The sequence below is a fragment of the Melospiza melodia genome, chromosome 4 (genome assembly GCF_035770615.1).
Source record: "Melospiza melodia melodia isolate bMelMel2 chromosome 4, bMelMel2.pri, whole genome shotgun sequence".
Lineage (NCBI taxonomy): Eukaryota > Metazoa > Chordata > Aves > Passeriformes > Passerellidae > Melospiza > Melospiza melodia.
Window position 1 is genome coordinate 19,374,718 of NC_086197.1, and position 18,636 is coordinate 19,393,353.

The window sequence follows — 18,636 nt, forward strand, 5'->3', positions numbered from 1 at the left end:
CACTTCAGGAGGGGAGAAATGTTGTCAGATCCCAAGGAGTGTATTTTTGTCTGGGAATGCCATGACATTTCTTAAACTGACTTAAAGTGACTGGAATTGAGTTGGTAATGGAGAGCCAACACCATTATTTTTTCTTTGATCCCCAAGTACTACAACAGCCTTCTGGTATTTGTTTAGGGCTGCTAAAAATGCAGGAAATGGGGGGGGAGTTGCTTGCATATCTTACATTTTTGACTAGCAACTGCCTTGGTAGTTGAGAGTTCTCTATGTGTTATTGTTTATGTAGGATCAAGCAAATACATCTGTTGGAGCTGACTCCAGTTCAAAATATAATTTAAGGAAACTGCTGGAGTACAAAGAAATGAGTCCATGGTGAATGTGATTGTGGTGCTGAAGGGAAGTTTCTTTGTGTGTGTCATGATAAGGCAGAGGTTGGACAAACTTTTTCCTAAGGTGTGAAGGTGCTTATCTGAAAGCCTGACAGGTCTGGTCAGAGCCAACTGCTGCTGATCATTTGAAGTCAGCATTTTGATGCAGCTGACTGCAGGACAGAGTTCAAAAGTAGCTTTTTTTGTTTAAAGCAAAACCAAATAGTTGGCTTGGTTAGCTGGAGGGGAATCAATGACTAAGTGGTGTCAGAAATAAAAGATTGTTTTCCTTGTCCTGGTCCTGGAAAGGGATGAAGAGAAGTTTCTTTCTGTGAACAACCTCCTAGAAGAAACAACAGATTGTTTTTTCTTCTCTGTGCTGGGGTAATTTTATCCCCTATAATGCAGAGAGAGAAACATGTGTACTTCTTTCCTTATTGGCTTTGTTCTACTGGCAAGTCACACATCCTTTGGAGAAGCATTCCACACAAATGTCACTCAGATAAGTCTGTGCGGGTGGGTTTGTTCATTTTGTTCTAGTCCAGAGAGAAGGATGCTGAAGTCATAAAAATAGAAGATGGTGCAAGTCTACCTGAGATGAAAAATTGTTTTGTAGAACAAGTTGATGAGGCTTATACAAGCAGTGGCAAAATTTTGGGAAATAGTGGTTTCAAGCTTGTTTGGGTTAGGAATGTAAATGTCTGTGGTGTGCGTAGTAACAAATCTGCTAATTAAGGGAGAGCTTTTGGAGGTGGAAGCAAAGTATAAAAACTCTCATCTCCTGCTGGTTGCCAGAAGTCTGTTTGTGACATGCTAAAACTTGGTTTTGGTGGAAGGGAGGTAGTCTTGAATGGAAGTAGATGATATTTACTGGTGAGATTTCTGAGGGAATGCATGGAGCCAACAGTGATCATGGCCTTGGGCATTCTTAGTTGTGGTGTGGATTAGGATTTTTTTTTTCCAAATGGTATGATTGAATGTGCATGCAGAGAAAGAAAAGAGACATAAGATAGTGCTCACACAAATGAACAGAAGTAGACACATACCTGGTTGTTGAGATGGGACAGTAATTCAAGCAGAATGGTGATTATCAACTGATGCAGAGGTACAGGACAAAGAGGGTAACTTCTGGTTTGTGTAAGAGGAAGGAGACATGGAAAAAGTTTAAAATGAACTGAAGGAGTTTAGGCAATTAGTATAAAAAAGCTTTCTAAGAGTATAAAGAATACAGGAATATGGTATTTGCATGTAGGGAAAGATTTAAGCATTTTGTGGGATTGCTTGAAGTTGTGTGATTTATCTTTTTCCCCTAATATTTTTCCTTGAGTGTTGGGGGAATAATTTTTGAGGATGTGGGTACAGAATCTTTCGTGCACCAATTTTAACTGGTAGGTTTGGAATAAGGAAAAACCTACATTTCCAATTACAAGAAGAGTTCCAGTTTTTGCTCTGTGAAAGCTGGCAAAATAGTTAAAATTATTTAGAGATTTCTCCAATTAGATTGCTTGCTCCTTTAAGGCACTAGCAAGAATTTTTAGACAGTTCTCCCATGGCCCATCAGGTGAGGCTGGTTTCCTCTCTTGGAGGAAAGCTTTCTGAAACATGGAATGGAGTCAACATTTTGTGGACATATCTGGAGTATCTCTCTGTCACAATGAAAGAGCACAAGAATAGGTCAGGCATGTATGATATTTTCCATGGGTTGTCTTCCAAATTTGAACTATTTGTCACTCAGGAATTTTATGAGTTTAAGTCTTTTCTGTTTGGAAGCCCTCTGTCCAGCCTCCATTAAATTTATGCTATGAATACCAGAAATTTGTGTCTTGTGGTTAGAATTCCTTGGACATGGTTATGTGGAGTGTGAGTAATCATGTTCTGTGTTGATCTTTAAATCTGCCACATGCTACTTTATTTTAAGTGAAATAAGGGCTTCTGAGAAAAACCATTTAACATGAGGCCTGGTATAAAAACAGGTAGCTAAAACTAGTTATGACTCTGCAGAGGAACAATATTAGGATGTTTTTGGTGTTGTAGGGAAGTCCTAGTAAAAGAAGAGAATGAGAGAATTCTAGGAAAGAAGGAACTGCAGTAAGAGGGCTTCTAACTCAAGTACTTTATGAACAAGATCATACAATTGAGGAATAGCAGCCCTGAATGATTTTGATTACCCAGGAAATCCCTTTTGGACAAGTACTTGGAGTGGGGGAAAAAACAGTCTGAAAGCAAATGAGCTCTCCTGAAGGATAATATGGGGCATGGAAAGTTACAGGAAAACTGTTGAAGTGTGAGGAGTGATGGGCATTTGAAAGGCATCAGGTGCTGATAGGTCTTGGGGTTCATCCCTGTGCTTTGTTGCTGCCTTCTGCACATCACCAACTTCCAAAGGAAATGTTCCCTTCATGTCTTCTGGCCCTCTGGGTGGAGTGAGGGTGGTAAGGAGTCTCCACTGCTCTCCCCAGTTACTTTTATAAAGGATCCTCTCCCAGCTCCAATGCCATCTCTGTCAGCATAAGCAAGGAGTGGATTTGGTCACTTTGAATTCTATATCTGTCTGTAGTGGTCGGAGTGGGGACAGTGAAGCAAGGGGGAACAAAAAAAACCCAGATGTTGTACATGTTTTGAGAAAGCTTGGTGACCTCCAAATATTTCAGTTGTTTGCAGATTCTTGATAGGTTCAAATCATTGTGTGTTATCACCCATCACAACGTCAGAAAATTTCCATGGTAGCTTCTAAACCAAAAGTAATACTTCAGGTCACAAAATAAGTTACCCTTTTTTCTATGTTAAACTATAGAATATTGTGTGCATTTTGGTTGTTCTTTATTTTGTGCTATTCTGAAGTTTAAGAGTAATTAGAGGTACTTTGTGTAAAAACTCAGCATAAATCTGGGCCAGTAAAGCTTTTTCACTTGGTGTTGTGTTGGTATGCTTCATATGCTTCTCATAGTTAAACATCTGTTGGAAAGTTCATGGAAGTTCTCAAAATGTGAATGTGAGACTGAGTTTTTAAAAGTGACAATTTGTATGTTTAAGAGTTAAAGAAGCTGAACAGGACTGAGAATGCTGTGCATGGGACCGGTTCTTAGAGTGTCTCAGTCTTGTCACACCTTGGTTTATTAGTACATCTGCCTTTTAATTAGGCAAGCAATCATGTGATCTTCTCTGCAGTCATGAAGACTAGAAGAATATGCTATTTTTATTCTATGTAAATTCTTAGCATAAATTAATTCATCATGCATGCACAACTGGGATCCTTCAAATATTCTGTGTTTAAATCTGGTACTTGATTCATTTCTTTTGAGTTCAGATTTGCATCTTGCTTTCTGTTGTTTATGCTGTGAGTTTGTGCCTCAAGCTTTCTGAGTAGTAAGCACTGGATTTCTGTAGGCATTTGAGCTGCCCTACCAGTTTCACCTGTCAAGTATAAGGAAAATTCAGAGAAGGGATGTTCAGGCAGCTGAATAAACCAGTTTCTTGCTTTTAATTGCACACCTGGTCTGACATGATTAGGTTTCACTAATCAAAAATACAGTTAAAACCTCCCATGTTGTATCAAACAAGCAGCAGAAATTGAGTTTATTTTTAGCTTATGCCAGTGGTTGGTTGCTGAATGGATCTGAATACTTTGGAATTTTATGCATCTTATTAACAGTCTGGGGATATGAAGTAAATGGAGTTTACTTTCAAGTAAGCTTCACTTGATACTTCTCAATCACTAGGAAAATTTATTCCATCACTTATTCAATTGTCTTTTCTCTTTCCTCAAGAGTTTTTCTTTTGTCCTTCCAATTCTCTTCTCCCTTCCCACTGAGGAGGGAGTCAGCAACCAGCTGGGTGGTGCTTAGCTGCCTGCCAGGGATAACTCAACACAAACTACCCTCAAATGCTGGATAAATTCAAAGGCATATGTGTTGAAAAGAGAATAATTTAATCTACTACAGTTTTATTGACACACTGTCTTAGATTGCAAAGTGAAACAATATTGAAAACTTGCCATTAGAAAACTGATGACTTGTCATCTGGAATGCCATGTGCAACTCTGATTGTTGGTTTTTACTCAAGTAAGGAGTGTTTAGTGATTCCTCATGAGATGGAAAGTCTGGCTGTAGAAAGTAATGAATGCTAGAAAAAAAATACTGTTTGGAACATGCTTCCTTTACCTCATAATGTGCTAGGCAGGCACTCAGTGAAATGGAATGCAAGTCTCAAATCTGAAAATGATCATAATAAATATTTTAATTCCATGTCTAGTAAGTCATACTTAAATTCAAGCTTCTTGTGTTTTTAAGCAAACTAGCCAAGGGGAGTTTCAGTGTTTGTAGGGAATGTGTGTACTACCTGAGGATGGAAGCATCCATTTGGTTTTAGAGTCAGTTGCAACAGCTTAGAGAAGGATGTGAATTTTAGCCCTTCTGCTGTAGTTTCTTGCCTCCACGCTGCTTTTAAAGCACTTGGAGTGGGATCAGCTGAGACAGGACTCTACAAAAGTGAACTCTGTTACAAAGATTTGTTTAAACTGTTTTATGCCTTAAATTTGTAATGCATGTGGGTTTTGGTTTGGGGAACAGCCAGCTGTCTTTTTTGTGTCTTGAACAGAAACCACGAGGTCCTGGGGTTTCGTGCCCATATAGTGGCTACAGATATTTTCCTGGATGAGCATTTCTTGCAAGTCTGAAATCTAAAGCCATATTTTCCAAACTTTATTTTACTAATAGGTCACTGTCAGCCTTCACAGTTTCTGCCACTGACACTCACCCTAACAAAAATTTGAAGGTGATCTGGTCTCTACTGTCCCCTTTAAAATGATCAGTGCTCTTCTGAACACAGTTTGGAACTGTCTCTCAAAAGTTTGAAAAATTATATATGGAGGCCATTCATTAGGCACAGTAGGTTTCATCGACTGTGGTTGAGTGATGTTGTATTCTTGAGAAAATATTTCTGCACTGACATAAATCAGTCTGTTGTGTCTTACATTTGATTGCATTGGAGGTGCCAAGGGGTGCTGGTAACCCATGTCTTTGCAAGTTAAATGGAATGCATTTGATTGAATGGTAACAGCTTTGTAAAACAGATAAATTCTGATCAATTTCCCTTGGAAACAAGATTTAATGCAATGAAACTGCCTCTCATTTGTCTCACTAATATGCTTCATTAAGAATGTATTTTCTTGCTACTTTCTCCTGGAAGCTGGACAGAGCTTCATGTCCTGATATCCAGAACAGCTGTTTCTGAAAGCTGTGTTCTTTTCTAGAGGATGTGATGTTCAGTGCCATCTTATGTCCTTTTTGCCACAAATGAGGGTAATTTTATCTGTTAGTGCTGTAAGAAGTAAATGACTGATTTGGTGAAGTGTTCATCCTCCATAAGTGAGATGAGAAATTAAATGTGGATCTCATGTTTGGATTTTACCAGAAAACTTTCCATGTTAGAAGGCCAGACTAATTATTTGGCAAAAATATAGCCTAATTTGGCAAAAGTATAGCTAATTACAACTAATTATTTGGCAAAAGTATACTTTAGCCTAATTTTCTCCCAACACGTTGAATTCTGTGAGCATGTGGCTGAAATGTTTTAGTCCTGGGTATCAGGTATGGGGAGGAATAAAGTGTGGTCTTTCAGGCTGTATGTGTTGTGGTAAACAAATAAATACTTTGAAGTGGTATTTGAAATCCATTGCACTTGGCATATTTCCACTGTTGTACCCAGTAGTCTGCTTGATTGTTTGGAAGTGCTCTGAAGCTCTGAGCTGTTACACATACCTTACATTCTGTACATGTGTTACACTTGGCCAGAGTGAGCTGAATGACAGTGTTGGGCTGAGGGAAAAATAAAGCCAGCTGACTAGTTTAGAGAAGTGTAATACTGGATATTCAGGGCTGACCAGCCTTTCCACTTTCAGAGAATACTTTGGCATTGCTTTTTTGGAGTGATTCTCAGTGTCTTTATTGCTCTAAAACATTGGAAACTATGGTGGTGTAAGGAAGCATTTTTAGCTTACTGAGACTATGCCAGTTTCTAGTCTGATGCTAGAAAAGTGATGTAAGAGTTATTTAGGGATGTAGCCCTGAATTTCTTACTGAATTGGGAATGACCTGATTTACAGAAATAAATGATTTATTATGCATTGCTTAAATACTTGTGGCTGCAGTACTAAATATATATATCAATAATGTTGTTACAAATGCTGTCCCTAGAAATAGTTCAGGTGAGTAAAAGAAATGGGGACGTAAAGGGCTACAGTTCTTTTTAATCTGTCTAGGTAGTAAGACTGCTTGGAGAATATCTGCAATCTGGAATAATTTTCAGTTTTTTTCCTTGAGGCTTAATATTTGCAAACTTAAGCATGTGTTTTGGTGTTTCCCTGAATTGCTACTTACACAATTTAGGATGCTCAAGTAAATTATCTTCTCTGGTATATTATTAATCTACACACTGAACACACCTAGCAGTCTGTGTTGGCGGCTTCTGTGCTGTTCCTTAGAGTTATATAGCCCACACTTTCATACCCTTCACTTTTGAAAGTTGCTTGCTGAATCAACTTACTAATTGCTATAAAAACCTAAGCCTTTTCTGATCCACAAATCTTATATATATATGTAACCTGAAAAGAAAGCCCTTAACAATCACAATTTAGGAGTACATCCCCTAGATTAGTAACATGAGTTTCTAGGTGGTAACCGTTGTGAAACACTTAGATTCTCTAAGTTATAAAAGAGAGGGATCAAGAGATAATGGGTCTGTGCAAACAAAATGGATTTTAAATAATATTTAAATAATATTTTAAATGTTCTATGTTTCAATAAAATGCCAGCTTTGTTCAGTGTATTGGGTTGCAGGCATAAGAGTGCTGTGTATTTTGGAGTAGATGAGAAATTTTCTCCTGGGGAACTGATTTTGTTAAAAAATGCTGATGTGATTCAGTTGAAGTGCTCTGTGGGAATGCTGGCAGAACTCTAGATGGAATTGATAAACTCTCCCTGGTGCCTTCCTGCCGAGCTGGAGCTGCTGGCAGGGCTGCACCATGCAGGGCTCCTGCCCCTGCTCCCCTCCCAGCCTGGGGGCCACACACCCTCCCTCTGCCTGGGGCTGAGAAAGAAGCTCTTCCCAAACTCCTGCTTTGGAGTCAGCAGGAGTCTGTTAGGCAGGAATGGGGTTGGGTTTTGTTTTTCTAAAGTCTAAGTTGATCTCCAAATCACTGTGTTGGAACCAGCTTTTTCTTTAACTTTGCCTTAATTTGGGGGTGAAGAGAAGCTGGGGACAAAAAGAGGTTTCAGAGGGAATGCTTTGCAGGGTGAGATTTCTGCTTTGCAGCAGGTGCTGGTAGGGACTGAAGGAGGGGGCTGAAGGGCTTCATGCACAGATGGTGACAGACCATGCTGTACCAGTCTGGGAAAATGATTAATCAATACTACAGGGACTTATTCTAGCACTGAGTTCTTTTAATTTGGCCTTATGTTTCTCTGCTCGGGAGTTCTGTAAGAGAATGTTCTAAATGTGATGCTGATTCAGGATCATGATGGTTTTTGAGAGTAATAAAAGCAGTTCTTTGGGTTTTAGCTGGATCGTGATGCAAATGGCAGTGAAGAGAACAAATGTTCTACCCATGTTTCTAATTGCAAGTTGCATAAATATGGTTTGGATTTTAATAAAGGGGCCTTGGGATAATAATACTGAGGAAAAGCAAATGATTAGTGAGCAGGATGTTAATGCACATTTTTCATAGTCCTATTCCACTTTTGTTGCTGTAGCTAACCTTCATTCTGATACTTCCCAAATTTTGAGAGTTTGTATTTCCAACTTTATTGATCTCTTAAAAGAAACCATGTAACTTCATAAATCTTGTTGTCGACAAAATTAAAAGGAAAAAGAATTACACCAGTGTAATTAATTAATAGCATTGGAACTTGGAGGTTCCTGATGCATTTCTTTGCTTCATGAGTTACTGGAGGATGATGTCATTTATGGAGGGTCAGTGCTGGAGGAAGAAAATGTTTTCCACTGACTGCAAGACTGCTTATCTCTTCTTTAATGTTAGTAATCTTCCTACTGCTTGGCTTTTCTTTCTTGTCCTGTTCCACTCCCTCACACTGGTCAGGATTTTACTAACCTGCTTTCTTTTAACACTTAACTCTGTTGGAGTTTTCTGCCTAAGCTAGAACCTCCTCCTGCTCTATGCTGGATTCTGTTGCTGCTCCTAGGCACCTCCTTCCCCCTGATGGTCCTTGTCCAAAACAAGCCACCTTTTCTCCCAATCACAGCTTCCTGTTCAGGATGTACTTCCAGTACTTCCCCAGGTGTTGGCAAGCAGTTCTCCCTGCAAGGTGGTTCCTCACATCGTTTTTTCCTGCCCTCAGCCTCAGCTCTTCAGTCTGTCTCCCTCTGTCTTGTTTGTTTGATTCCCACCTACCTGCTGATCATGATTCCCTTTCTGAGTGTACACATGCTTTCTCTGCATGTTCATTTCTTGAAGTTTGTCCTGACCCTCTCCTCCCGTTTCTCCTTCATGCCCAGCCTCTTTCCTGGCTCTTTCATTCCCCTTTTTGTCCCCATCATCTGCCCACCACCTTTGCAGTATTTCAGTTTCTTCTGCCACTGTGGATGTCAGTGGTGAAGTGAATGAGGTTGCTGGAAAGGTAGACATGAATTGTCTGTGGGGACTCAACCTCAATCCAGCAGGAGCTATACTCAGAGGGAAAATAGCCTTGAGCCAAAGAACACCTGCTTCCTCCATCAAAGTGGCTCATGATTGGATCTAATGTGGGGGGGAGTGTGGAGCACACCTGAATGCTCAGAGACTTCAGTCAGATTCCTAAAAATATTTACTCTATTTGTAAATATATATGTTGGAGGCATGGAGAGGAACACTGAGGGGACAGACAAGTTCTTTTAGGGGTCTTTGGCAGAATGATGATGGCATTAAATCATAGAGACAATTAAAGAGTTATTTTCTTAACAAGACACTTGGATTAGCATAGTGCAGAATTTATTATTAGAATGGTATATGAGTTCTACAAGCAGAATCAATGTTGTGCAATTTAAAAGTAACATAATACAGAATTAATAATACAACTTCACTTATAATTTCTAATCACCTTTACAGGTCAAGACAAATCTTTAATAGATGTTTTGCTGTATCAATACAACAATCATAATTTAGACTCAACATTTGTATAAAAGAATGAGTCACACCCTCCATCCTTGGAGAAAGGAGAGGAGTTCCTTTCTAAGGAGTTACTTAGAGCAATAAAAAGATGTATTAAAAAAGAATACAATGTGTAAACCAAAGTCACCTAAGGCTGAGTATCAAGGGTGTAAAGAACTGTGCTATAGGGTGGGTTTTTTTCAAGGAATTCAGAAAAATAATCTTTTTTAAAATGTTTGTGTTGACCAGATGAAATACATAAATATCCTGTAAAGAGACCCTCTCCTGTTAATGGGAAAATGATGGTGAAGCAAAATATTCCTTTAATTTGTGTCTTCTGAAAGCGCATGTGTTTGAGTTCTAGAAATGCAGGATATAGTGTAACCTCAAGTGGTGTTCACACAGCTACTTGAAACAGGCTGCTACTTTGCACTGTCATGCTTAAGTAGGACATAGAGCCCCTAAATACCCATGGAAATTTAAACACAGGGAACAAAAACTAGGCTCTGATCCAAAGCCAGTTGAAGCTGATTAAAAGACTGCTTTTGGCTACTGAGTGCTCTGGCTTAAGCCACTTGCAAGCTAGATTTGAGTTTCAGGTGTTCAGACACACTTATCAGGTTTGTTAAGTTTGTAGGTTTTTCTTCTGATTTGTGTCCAAGGTACTGTCTGTGATTATAGGCAGTATCATAGTGTGTACAGTGCCTGACTTACATATTTTCACTACTGAGTTCTCAAAATAGTTAGTACATAATATTCAATACCTTAACTGCACTTAATCACCAGCTCATGTATTCTTTCTTTATGACTTGACACTATACACTGTTAAATCACAGGTTTACCTAGAGATGATCTACTTATAAGATATGCTTACAATTAGAATTGAGGAAAATACCTTTACATAGTATGGAGTTCTTGATTTGGCTAGTTTTAATATGCTCCTCCATTCTTCTCATCCTCTTAGTTATCTAAACTTGTCAAGCTGGGAAACAGAAAAGAGCAATATATTTTCATGTAAGATGTATCTGTAGAGTTACAAATATAGGTTAAAGTGAGAGGTGATGGTCTGCCTGACTCAGATGACTGTTTTGTTTCACTTGTTTGCATGCTTATCTTCTGTTTTAGAAATAGAAAATAAAATATTTACATTTTATTGTAATGTTTTTTTGAGTGCAGTCCAAGTTAGTTCCTTCACTTAATTTCACTTGGCATGTTTCCCCACTTATGTTCAGGCCAGCCTGTAAAATTAAAGCTGTATGTAGTTATTAGCTATCTGTGTGCCAATTTCTTCCAGTTGAGAAAGTTGGAAATTCACTTTTGGAGTTGAGTGAAGATTCTGTTCTAAATGTTAATAGATTTGTAGAGCTTGTTGGCTCCTCTAGCTGAGCTTTTTTCCTCATATACTATTCACCAATAAAATTTTTCTTGATACAAAAAAGGTTTTGGAGAACTCTGACCTACAAATCTGTAAAGCATCCTGAAGAGTGGGTTTTAGCACTTGAGGGTCAAATGTTTGCATCAGTTTTGGGGGATAAATTGGAACTTGTTTTAACTAATTTCTTTTGTATTTGACCTCTAGGTTCCAGCAAGATGTGGAGTGACAGTCCGAGACAGCCTAAAAAAAGCGCTGATGATGAGAGGTCTTATTCCAGAATGCTGTGCTGTTTACAGAATACAAGATGGGTATGGCTTGTGTGGGATGCTTTTTTGCTCTTAGAATCAATTATTGGAGCTACCCAGGATGGTCAGCTCTATCCAGAGGTTGTTTACAAAGTTCAGAATTTTCTGATACTTTGCACACTTCACACTAAACAATTTGCATGTCATAGACATGTTGAAAAGAATGTGTAACTCCTCAGAAAAGGCTCAGGCATAATATTCAGTAATATGAAATTATGGCAAAACACTCGTTTAATCCACCTCATGCTAACCAAACAAGTATTAAATAGGCTGTGTTAACTTATTGGTGTTATTTAATTTGGCTATAATGCATTCTTAACTAAGGACAGAGTTCCCTTGGGAGGGAAAAAACAAGTTTGCACCCCTAAAAATTTGTATATTCATGTGCACAATTAGTTATCTCTGTGGAACTCTTACACAACAGGTACCTTCACAAACACTTCATTTGATCAAAAAGCCATCTGCCATGTGGGAAATAAGGAATTGGCCATTACTGGAGCTGGTGAAAAAGTGCATTTCCTTCCTGCAGTTTGTCCAGGGAAGGTGTGCTTTGTTTGCCATGTACTGAGACTAACGTCTTGTTCTAAAGTTTCCTGCAATTAGACTGGGTAGCAACCCCCCACAGTGTAACTTTTTAGCTGATCTCACAACTTTGGCAAGAGACATGCAAGGGCTTGTGTGCTGATGCTAATGAGAGGCTTATTTTCACTTTAGAGAGAAGAAGCCAATTGGCTGGGACACAGACATTTCCTGGCTCACAGGAGAGGAGTTGCATGTGGAAGTTTTGGAGAACGTGCCACTCACGACACACAATTTCGTATGTACTGGGTCTTGTGAGATGCTGAGTGGGGTTACATCAACTTCATACTTTCAAATTCAAATTGCCAACTTGGAATATTTTGCATCTGTGGGATGTGGTGGGAGTTGCAAAAGAAGTTTTTAATCACAGTAGCTTAAGTGAATTTGATAGAATTGTATTTGGAATAAGTGATGCTAGGGTACTTGATCACCCTTAAAACTTTCATGTTTTGTTGGAATACACCCTCTAAAATCTATAAATGTAAGGGGTTTATATCAGTACTGCATTGCAGAGCTGTAATAATCTACTATTTTTGTATTGCTGTATCTATAAAATGTATTCTGGGCCTCCCTGCTGGCTCTGCAGCAGCAATTAACTAATGAACTAACTATTCCCAGAGCAGTGCTGACATCATCAATGATGCAGTGCACAAATATGTTTTGACCTGATAAGGCACCAAGTAAATGGAAGCTGCTAAACAGAATCTGTCTAAATGTTTCCAGCTACATACAAAATCCTGGAAATAATGTCTGTCATACTGGGAAAGAAAGACCACCTATTTCAGCTTAAAACACAGCAAAATTCTATCTGCAAGCTGTTTCAACCTATTTAGCTCAAACAGGCAGTTGGAGTTATGGCTAGTTAGGTGAACTCTAGTAAAAGGCTTACATTTTTTATATCCCACTGAAATTCTGATTGTTACATGTAATAATAGAACTAAGAATGTGTTTTTACATTAGGTATTGCTTAATTTGAAAATTAACTAAATCATTTCCCCCCTATAATCAGGGGAGGATGCACAATCACCCTTTTGTGATTCTGGATGTTTCTGAGTTTCAGTAGTCAAAATTACAACTATAGCTATAACCATACATTGAAGCCCTGTATATATATATAATATGTGTGTTTGTGTATGTGTATATAATATATATGTGTGTGTATGTATATACGTATATGTATATATATATTTATAGTTTTAATATATGTATATATACACATGTATATATACATTATATATACATACATATGTATGTATGTGTGTGTGTATGTATATACACACATGTGTATATATATATATATATATATATATATATATATATATATATATATATATATATATACCGATATGCCTGTGTATTTCCAGTCCTGTCAGTATTAGATAGAAATGTCCTTTGCCTTCTGGAAAAGTTAGAATATGAAATAGTAATTCAGCAGCTTTTGGTTTTATAGGTTGTATCCAAATAAATTCTCAATGTTTGTGTCTAGCATGATAATAGTGAAGTTTTGCTTCAGGTTTTTTGCTCTTGTGAAGCATTAATTCCAAGAAACAGTTGAAGGAATGTTTTAGTGCAGGAAAACTATTTCAAAAAGGAGGCGATGATCTTTTGTGTAAATCTGTTTGATACATAAAACTGTAGCTCCAGCATCACAAAAGAGACTTTTAAGTACACTTGGGGGAGGTAAAAGCAAACAGCCTGCCTTGGGCTTACAGAAGGGCTCCAGGTAATTGTGCCTGTTTTTGCCAACGCAGGTACGAAAAACGTTCTTCACGTTAGCGTTCTGCGATTTCTGTCGGAAGCTGCTTTTCCAGGGCTTCCGCTGCCAGACCTGTGGCTACAAATTCCACCAGCGCTGTAGTACAGAAGTGCCACTGATGTGTGTTAATTATGACCAGCTTGAGTAAGTAATCACAATTGATTTTCAAGTTGAGCCTTTTAACAAGTGTACAGCTGTCAGTGATTTCTTGTGTTAAGTCTGTAATTCAGGAAGTCAGAGGAGGTGCCTGAAAAAATACAGGAGTTTAGCTGTTCTTGTGAGATTGTTTAATTCATACTCTTTCTGTGCTAGCTCAGACAACCAGTTCATATTTCTTTGCTGGTCTATGAAGTGCTTTTTTTGAAGCATGAATAGGGTTGCTGAGCACTTGACTGTGTCAGACAGACTACTCATTGTTCACAGTTGTTATTATTAATCAAAACTGGTTCTTTATTGTGTGATGGCCAGGGCCGTGTTTAAAATTTAGCTGTGGCTTTATTCTCTTCAACCTGAAAAAATGTTAAGAGACAGTAGTTGATAATAGTGAAATTGCAGTTGGTTTTATAATAATTGAAAATAAATCTACTAGCAAGATTAATGCCTAGGTAAGAAACATAAAAGAGAATGACCCAAACAGTCCAATGTTCTTGGATTGAGTTACTGAACTATTTGTTTAAATAAGTCTTTGATGTAGATTTAGGATCTGGGGTAAACCAGGTCTGCTCTATTTGATTAGTTCAGCAGAGGCTATTAAGTCCTTTAAATAGATTTTTGTATAAGGAATAATTTAAAATGCTATTTTTCTCACCAAGAATGAATTTAATTTTAGTTTAATTTGATATTTGTAACTGCTTCCATTGGCATCTCTGGAGTTTGTGGTCAGGGTGTAGGTTTATGTACTGATAGATAAAAGTTGTGCATTCTTGAAGAATCAGATATTTACAATTCCATCTAAAAGATGAAAAAATTAATTTCCACAAAGTTTATATTTAAGGCATGATCTTTAGATCCTCTGTGAGGTAAATAATACTTTTAACATATCTTACAGATTTAATGTGTGTGATCTTTATTGTTAAATTTAGAATTTAATCAATGAGGTTTTGGGGTTTGGGATCCTTTTTGTAGTTGTTGAGTATTATGTTGTGAAACTTCTGGGTTTTGCACAAGTTAGGTTGTTTTTGTTTTGTTCTTGCCTCACAGTTTGCTGTTTGTCTCCAAGTTCTTTGAACATCACCCCATACCACCGGAGGAGGCCTCCTTAGGAGAGACCACCCCAGCATCTGGATCATACCCCTCAGTGCCCCCCTCAGATTCTGTTGGGTATGAACTTATTCCTGCTGTTTAATAACATAACTTTTCAGTACTGTGCTAAGAAACACTCAAAGTACTGCTTTGCAGTTCTGCATTGTTGTAATCTGGCTTCTCATGCAAATATATCCAACTGTGCTTAACTTAAAAGAAGTGAATGTTTTCATTCACACAAATTCTATAAATTAGTAATGAGCCTAGGTTAAATGTATGTGTAACTGTCTGTAGAATTGGGATATTACCTGTTAAACTGATTTCTTCTGCATAATAGCTTAGACCTGGTCTAAACTGGAAAGATTCTATACTTAAAATTAATATAAACCAAAATTATATCCTCACAAGTTCTTTTAGTTATCTAAAAAGAAGATGGTTATTAAATTTGGTTATTAAATTATAATTGATATGCTTTGAAGTGACATAGGTCAGTTTGAGAATAAACCACATTACTGTAAGGCTGATGGGAACAGGTGCCAGTTCCAGTTCATAATACTGTTTTAGTTGCTTTTCCACATACACTGCTTTAGTATCCTCCAGACCAGGTGTCTTCTTCCTCTTCATGTTGGGGTACACCAATAGCATCTGTTGCTGCAGCTCCAGGTTTTGTAAAAGTAGATCTCTAAAAACCATTTCCAACAAAGATTCTGGACCCTTTCTCCATGAAGAGATAAGAGATCATATTTAAATAATGTTCCCAGTAGCAAAGAGATCATTGACACCATCCACCATTAGGTAGTTGAGCAAATGTCCAGGCAAGAGTAACTCAGGGATGTATATCACACTCAAGAAATCTGGTGCATATTTATTAAGAACACCAAATACAGAAGCCTTCAGAAACCATTCCCAGGACGTGTGTGCTGTGTGGAGTTGAGCTGAATGTGGCAGAGAGGATCTCTTGGATTAGTGAAAATTGTGCCTAAACTAAAGCAGAAACACACTGGAAGCTACGCAGGCACCTCTGGACTCTTTAACCAGAAGATAAATTTTCTGGACAGCCAAGACTGTTTTATAGAAGACCAAATGCCTCCCAGGAAACCAGATTGACTGTCCTGCAGAAGGAATCTCACTTGGTAAGTACAGAGATTATGTTCCTACTTGTTCTGTTTTGTGCAGATTTGAGTGAATTCAAAAGTACTTCTTTAAGGTAGTGAGTGTTGCCTTGAGATCCTGTGGATATTAGTACAGCAGATTGTGAGCAAGGCTGCTTGTCAAGTATTTGTTGTGCTACAGCCAAAATTGTAACTGGGCTAGAACTATTAATTCATGAAGAAATTTGTTCATACCAATTGTGTCAAACACTAGTGGATGTCAAAGACACTATATAGCCCTACTCTTAATATTCTAAATTGTCCTACTTCTCAATTACCTTTGCATCACATTGGTCCATTCTTACAGCAATATGGATTATCTTGATACATGCACTACTTCAGGCAGTCTTAGTTTTGACAAGTGAAAACAGAAGGAAAAAATTTAGACCAAAGCTGGTTAATGCCTTGAGATCTTTAACTTCACATACATAAAAATGTTAACATTTAAATACACTTGCTAGTTGCTGTTTAGGAGCTTTTCTCAAGTGTTGCATCTATAAATGTGTGTAATTCAGAAGATGTAAAAGGTTTCTAGATTTCTCCTTTCTGCTTTTTTGCTTTGTTGTCCACTTTATTGATAAAGAAAACAAAGACATACACCATGCCAGCAAAATTCTGTTCATTTTGGAAATGGTTTGTGATTATCAGCTGGTATTCATACGTAATATGCATGTTAGCCATACAGTGTTCCCCTAGCTTCTGTGTATGTAGTATTTCCTTTCCAGAAGTAGCTCAGATGTTACTGGATAAGCATATAGCACTGTCCATACCTTTTTCCAGTTAGCTTTCATGCCTTTCTTTAATCATACTTTTCTGCTTTTTAAGAACGTAATTGGGGAAATATTGATCTAGATGAATTTTAAAAGCTGGCCTTCTCTGTAAAAACATGTACACTCACCTGTGGTTTTATTAAAGAGGATTGTCACAATATGGCACAGCAGCTCAACTGGAATTTTTAAAAAAGGCTGTCATTTGAGCTTATCTTGTCTAGGAGGAGAATATGGGATTGAAATTTGAGAGCTGAACAATGGGATGAAAAATATGAGGAAGTAGCGCTTTATTAACACTTCCTAGATTAATAATTGTTCTTTTGATTTCTCTGTTCTAGCATCTTGCATGGAACAGCTCACAGAGAAAGGGATGTTATTAATTGCCTGGTAAACCTGAGGAAAGAGAAGGCAAACATCGTTCTTCATCTCTAGCCTTGTGAAGAGATCCCAGCAGCAGGCCAAGTGCCCAAGAAGGAAGTTTGTGTTGCAAGACAAGTTCAAGAGTGAAAGCGTGCAATGGGAGCAAATGGAAAAGTTTGGAAGAGAAATGGACATAAAGGAAGACCCTTGGACATGATGCAAAAGCTGCTAAACGTGTTGGAGAACTGTTTCACTCTTCTTGTGTGCAACATCCTAAAGCAATCCAGGCCTGTAGCCTTTCATTCTTCCGACTGTGAGCCATAGGCAGTCCCTCCAGATTTTCCACCCCAAGGTGTGGGAGCACATATGGTCCCATTTCACATTTCTGAACCCCTTATGAAATTGTGTTGAACCTCAGCATTAGGTTTTGTGTCCCATTTTATTTTTTTCCATTTGCACTATCCTGTTGTGCCAGAACAACCATTTTAGTTTCAATCTGCAGTTAAATGGAAAGAAAAGTGTAGGTTTCCCTACTAAGAGCCATTTGTAATAAAATTGAAGTAAGGAAACTGTATATCAGACATTGTATTTGTTTTGTTCATTGCACTGTCATGAAGTTTCTTCTCCATCTTGGCTCGTAGGATACAAGCACAGAATTTCTGTGAACCCAGTTCCCTCAGTCTCAGATACATGAAAAAGAGAAATAAGCAAGTTGGCAACATCTTGGCTCTTTGAAAAACAGCATTTCCCAATATGCTTCGTCTTCTAAGTTGGAGGAAGAAAAGGGGAATGTCTGGTGCACTGTTCTTGGAAGCTTGCCAGTCCTTGCCTTTGAGCAGGCTCCAGCTTGTGATTAAACACCTCTGCTTTCCTTTCTGCCTTCCAACTGTTCACTGATCATTCTGCTTCAGCTGAAGATACTTGAATGTCTAGAAAAGCTTCTGAAAAGCCAAGGAAGTGAAGATACAGTCTTAAAATATTACATTTTATGCTACAATGCCATTCAGATCCTGTGGTGTGTAAGTGAGCAAAAGCTTTATGTTTTAATTCATAAAACAGTGAACTTTTCCCCTAAAAGTTCTGGCAGTAGGCCTTTTCCAGGTTTCTCCATGAAAATGTTCCCAGTGTTCCTACAATATACAGGTTGAGTTGATATACATTCTTGCTTTGCAGAAAAGGTTTGCTATCAGAAAACTCTCAGTCCATACAACAGGTGAGGGAAACCTCTTGCTCTTCAAAACTTTATTTGCAAAACCCTGTTAGTGAACTGGACCTGGTTTGGAGGACTAACAGTGACAATGTGATTCACTTGATAACCCCTGGTATATGAAGCTGTGGGGTATTTTAGGTTTGATCAGGTTTGATCAGTTGTTTTTCACCTGCAAGCCACTATGGATGAAAGCAAGTTGTCATGGTATAAAAAGCTGCACTAATTTGTGTGGGGTAATGACTTAGGGATCTGTCTCATGATGCTTCTAGACTGACTTGAGAGGATGCTGCAAGAAAGATATTTAGCTTGTAGTTACAAAATGGTACTGCTGTCCTTTTCTCCAGATTGGCATTTGATTTGGGATTGAATATTTATTTC

General features: G+C 38.1%; 1 protein-coding gene across 2 annotated transcripts in view; it reads left to right on the forward strand.

The window, feature by feature from the left end:
- The window catches only part of BRAF (B-Raf proto-oncogene, serine/threonine kinase), an 83,450-nt gene that overhangs the window by 29,897 nt on the left and 34,917 nt on the right, over positions 1-18,636 (forward strand). For both annotated transcript variants that reach the window (XM_063154114.1, XM_063154115.1), the window contains exons 4-7: positions 11,090-11,193; positions 11,905-12,007; positions 13,521-13,669; positions 14,726-14,845. In XM_063154114.1, the coding sequence (XP_063010184.1) occupies positions 11,090-11,193; positions 11,905-12,007; positions 13,521-13,669; positions 14,726-14,845 (476 nt within the window). The remainder of the gene's footprint in view (positions 1-11,089; positions 11,194-11,904; positions 12,008-13,520; positions 13,670-14,725; positions 14,846-18,636) is intronic.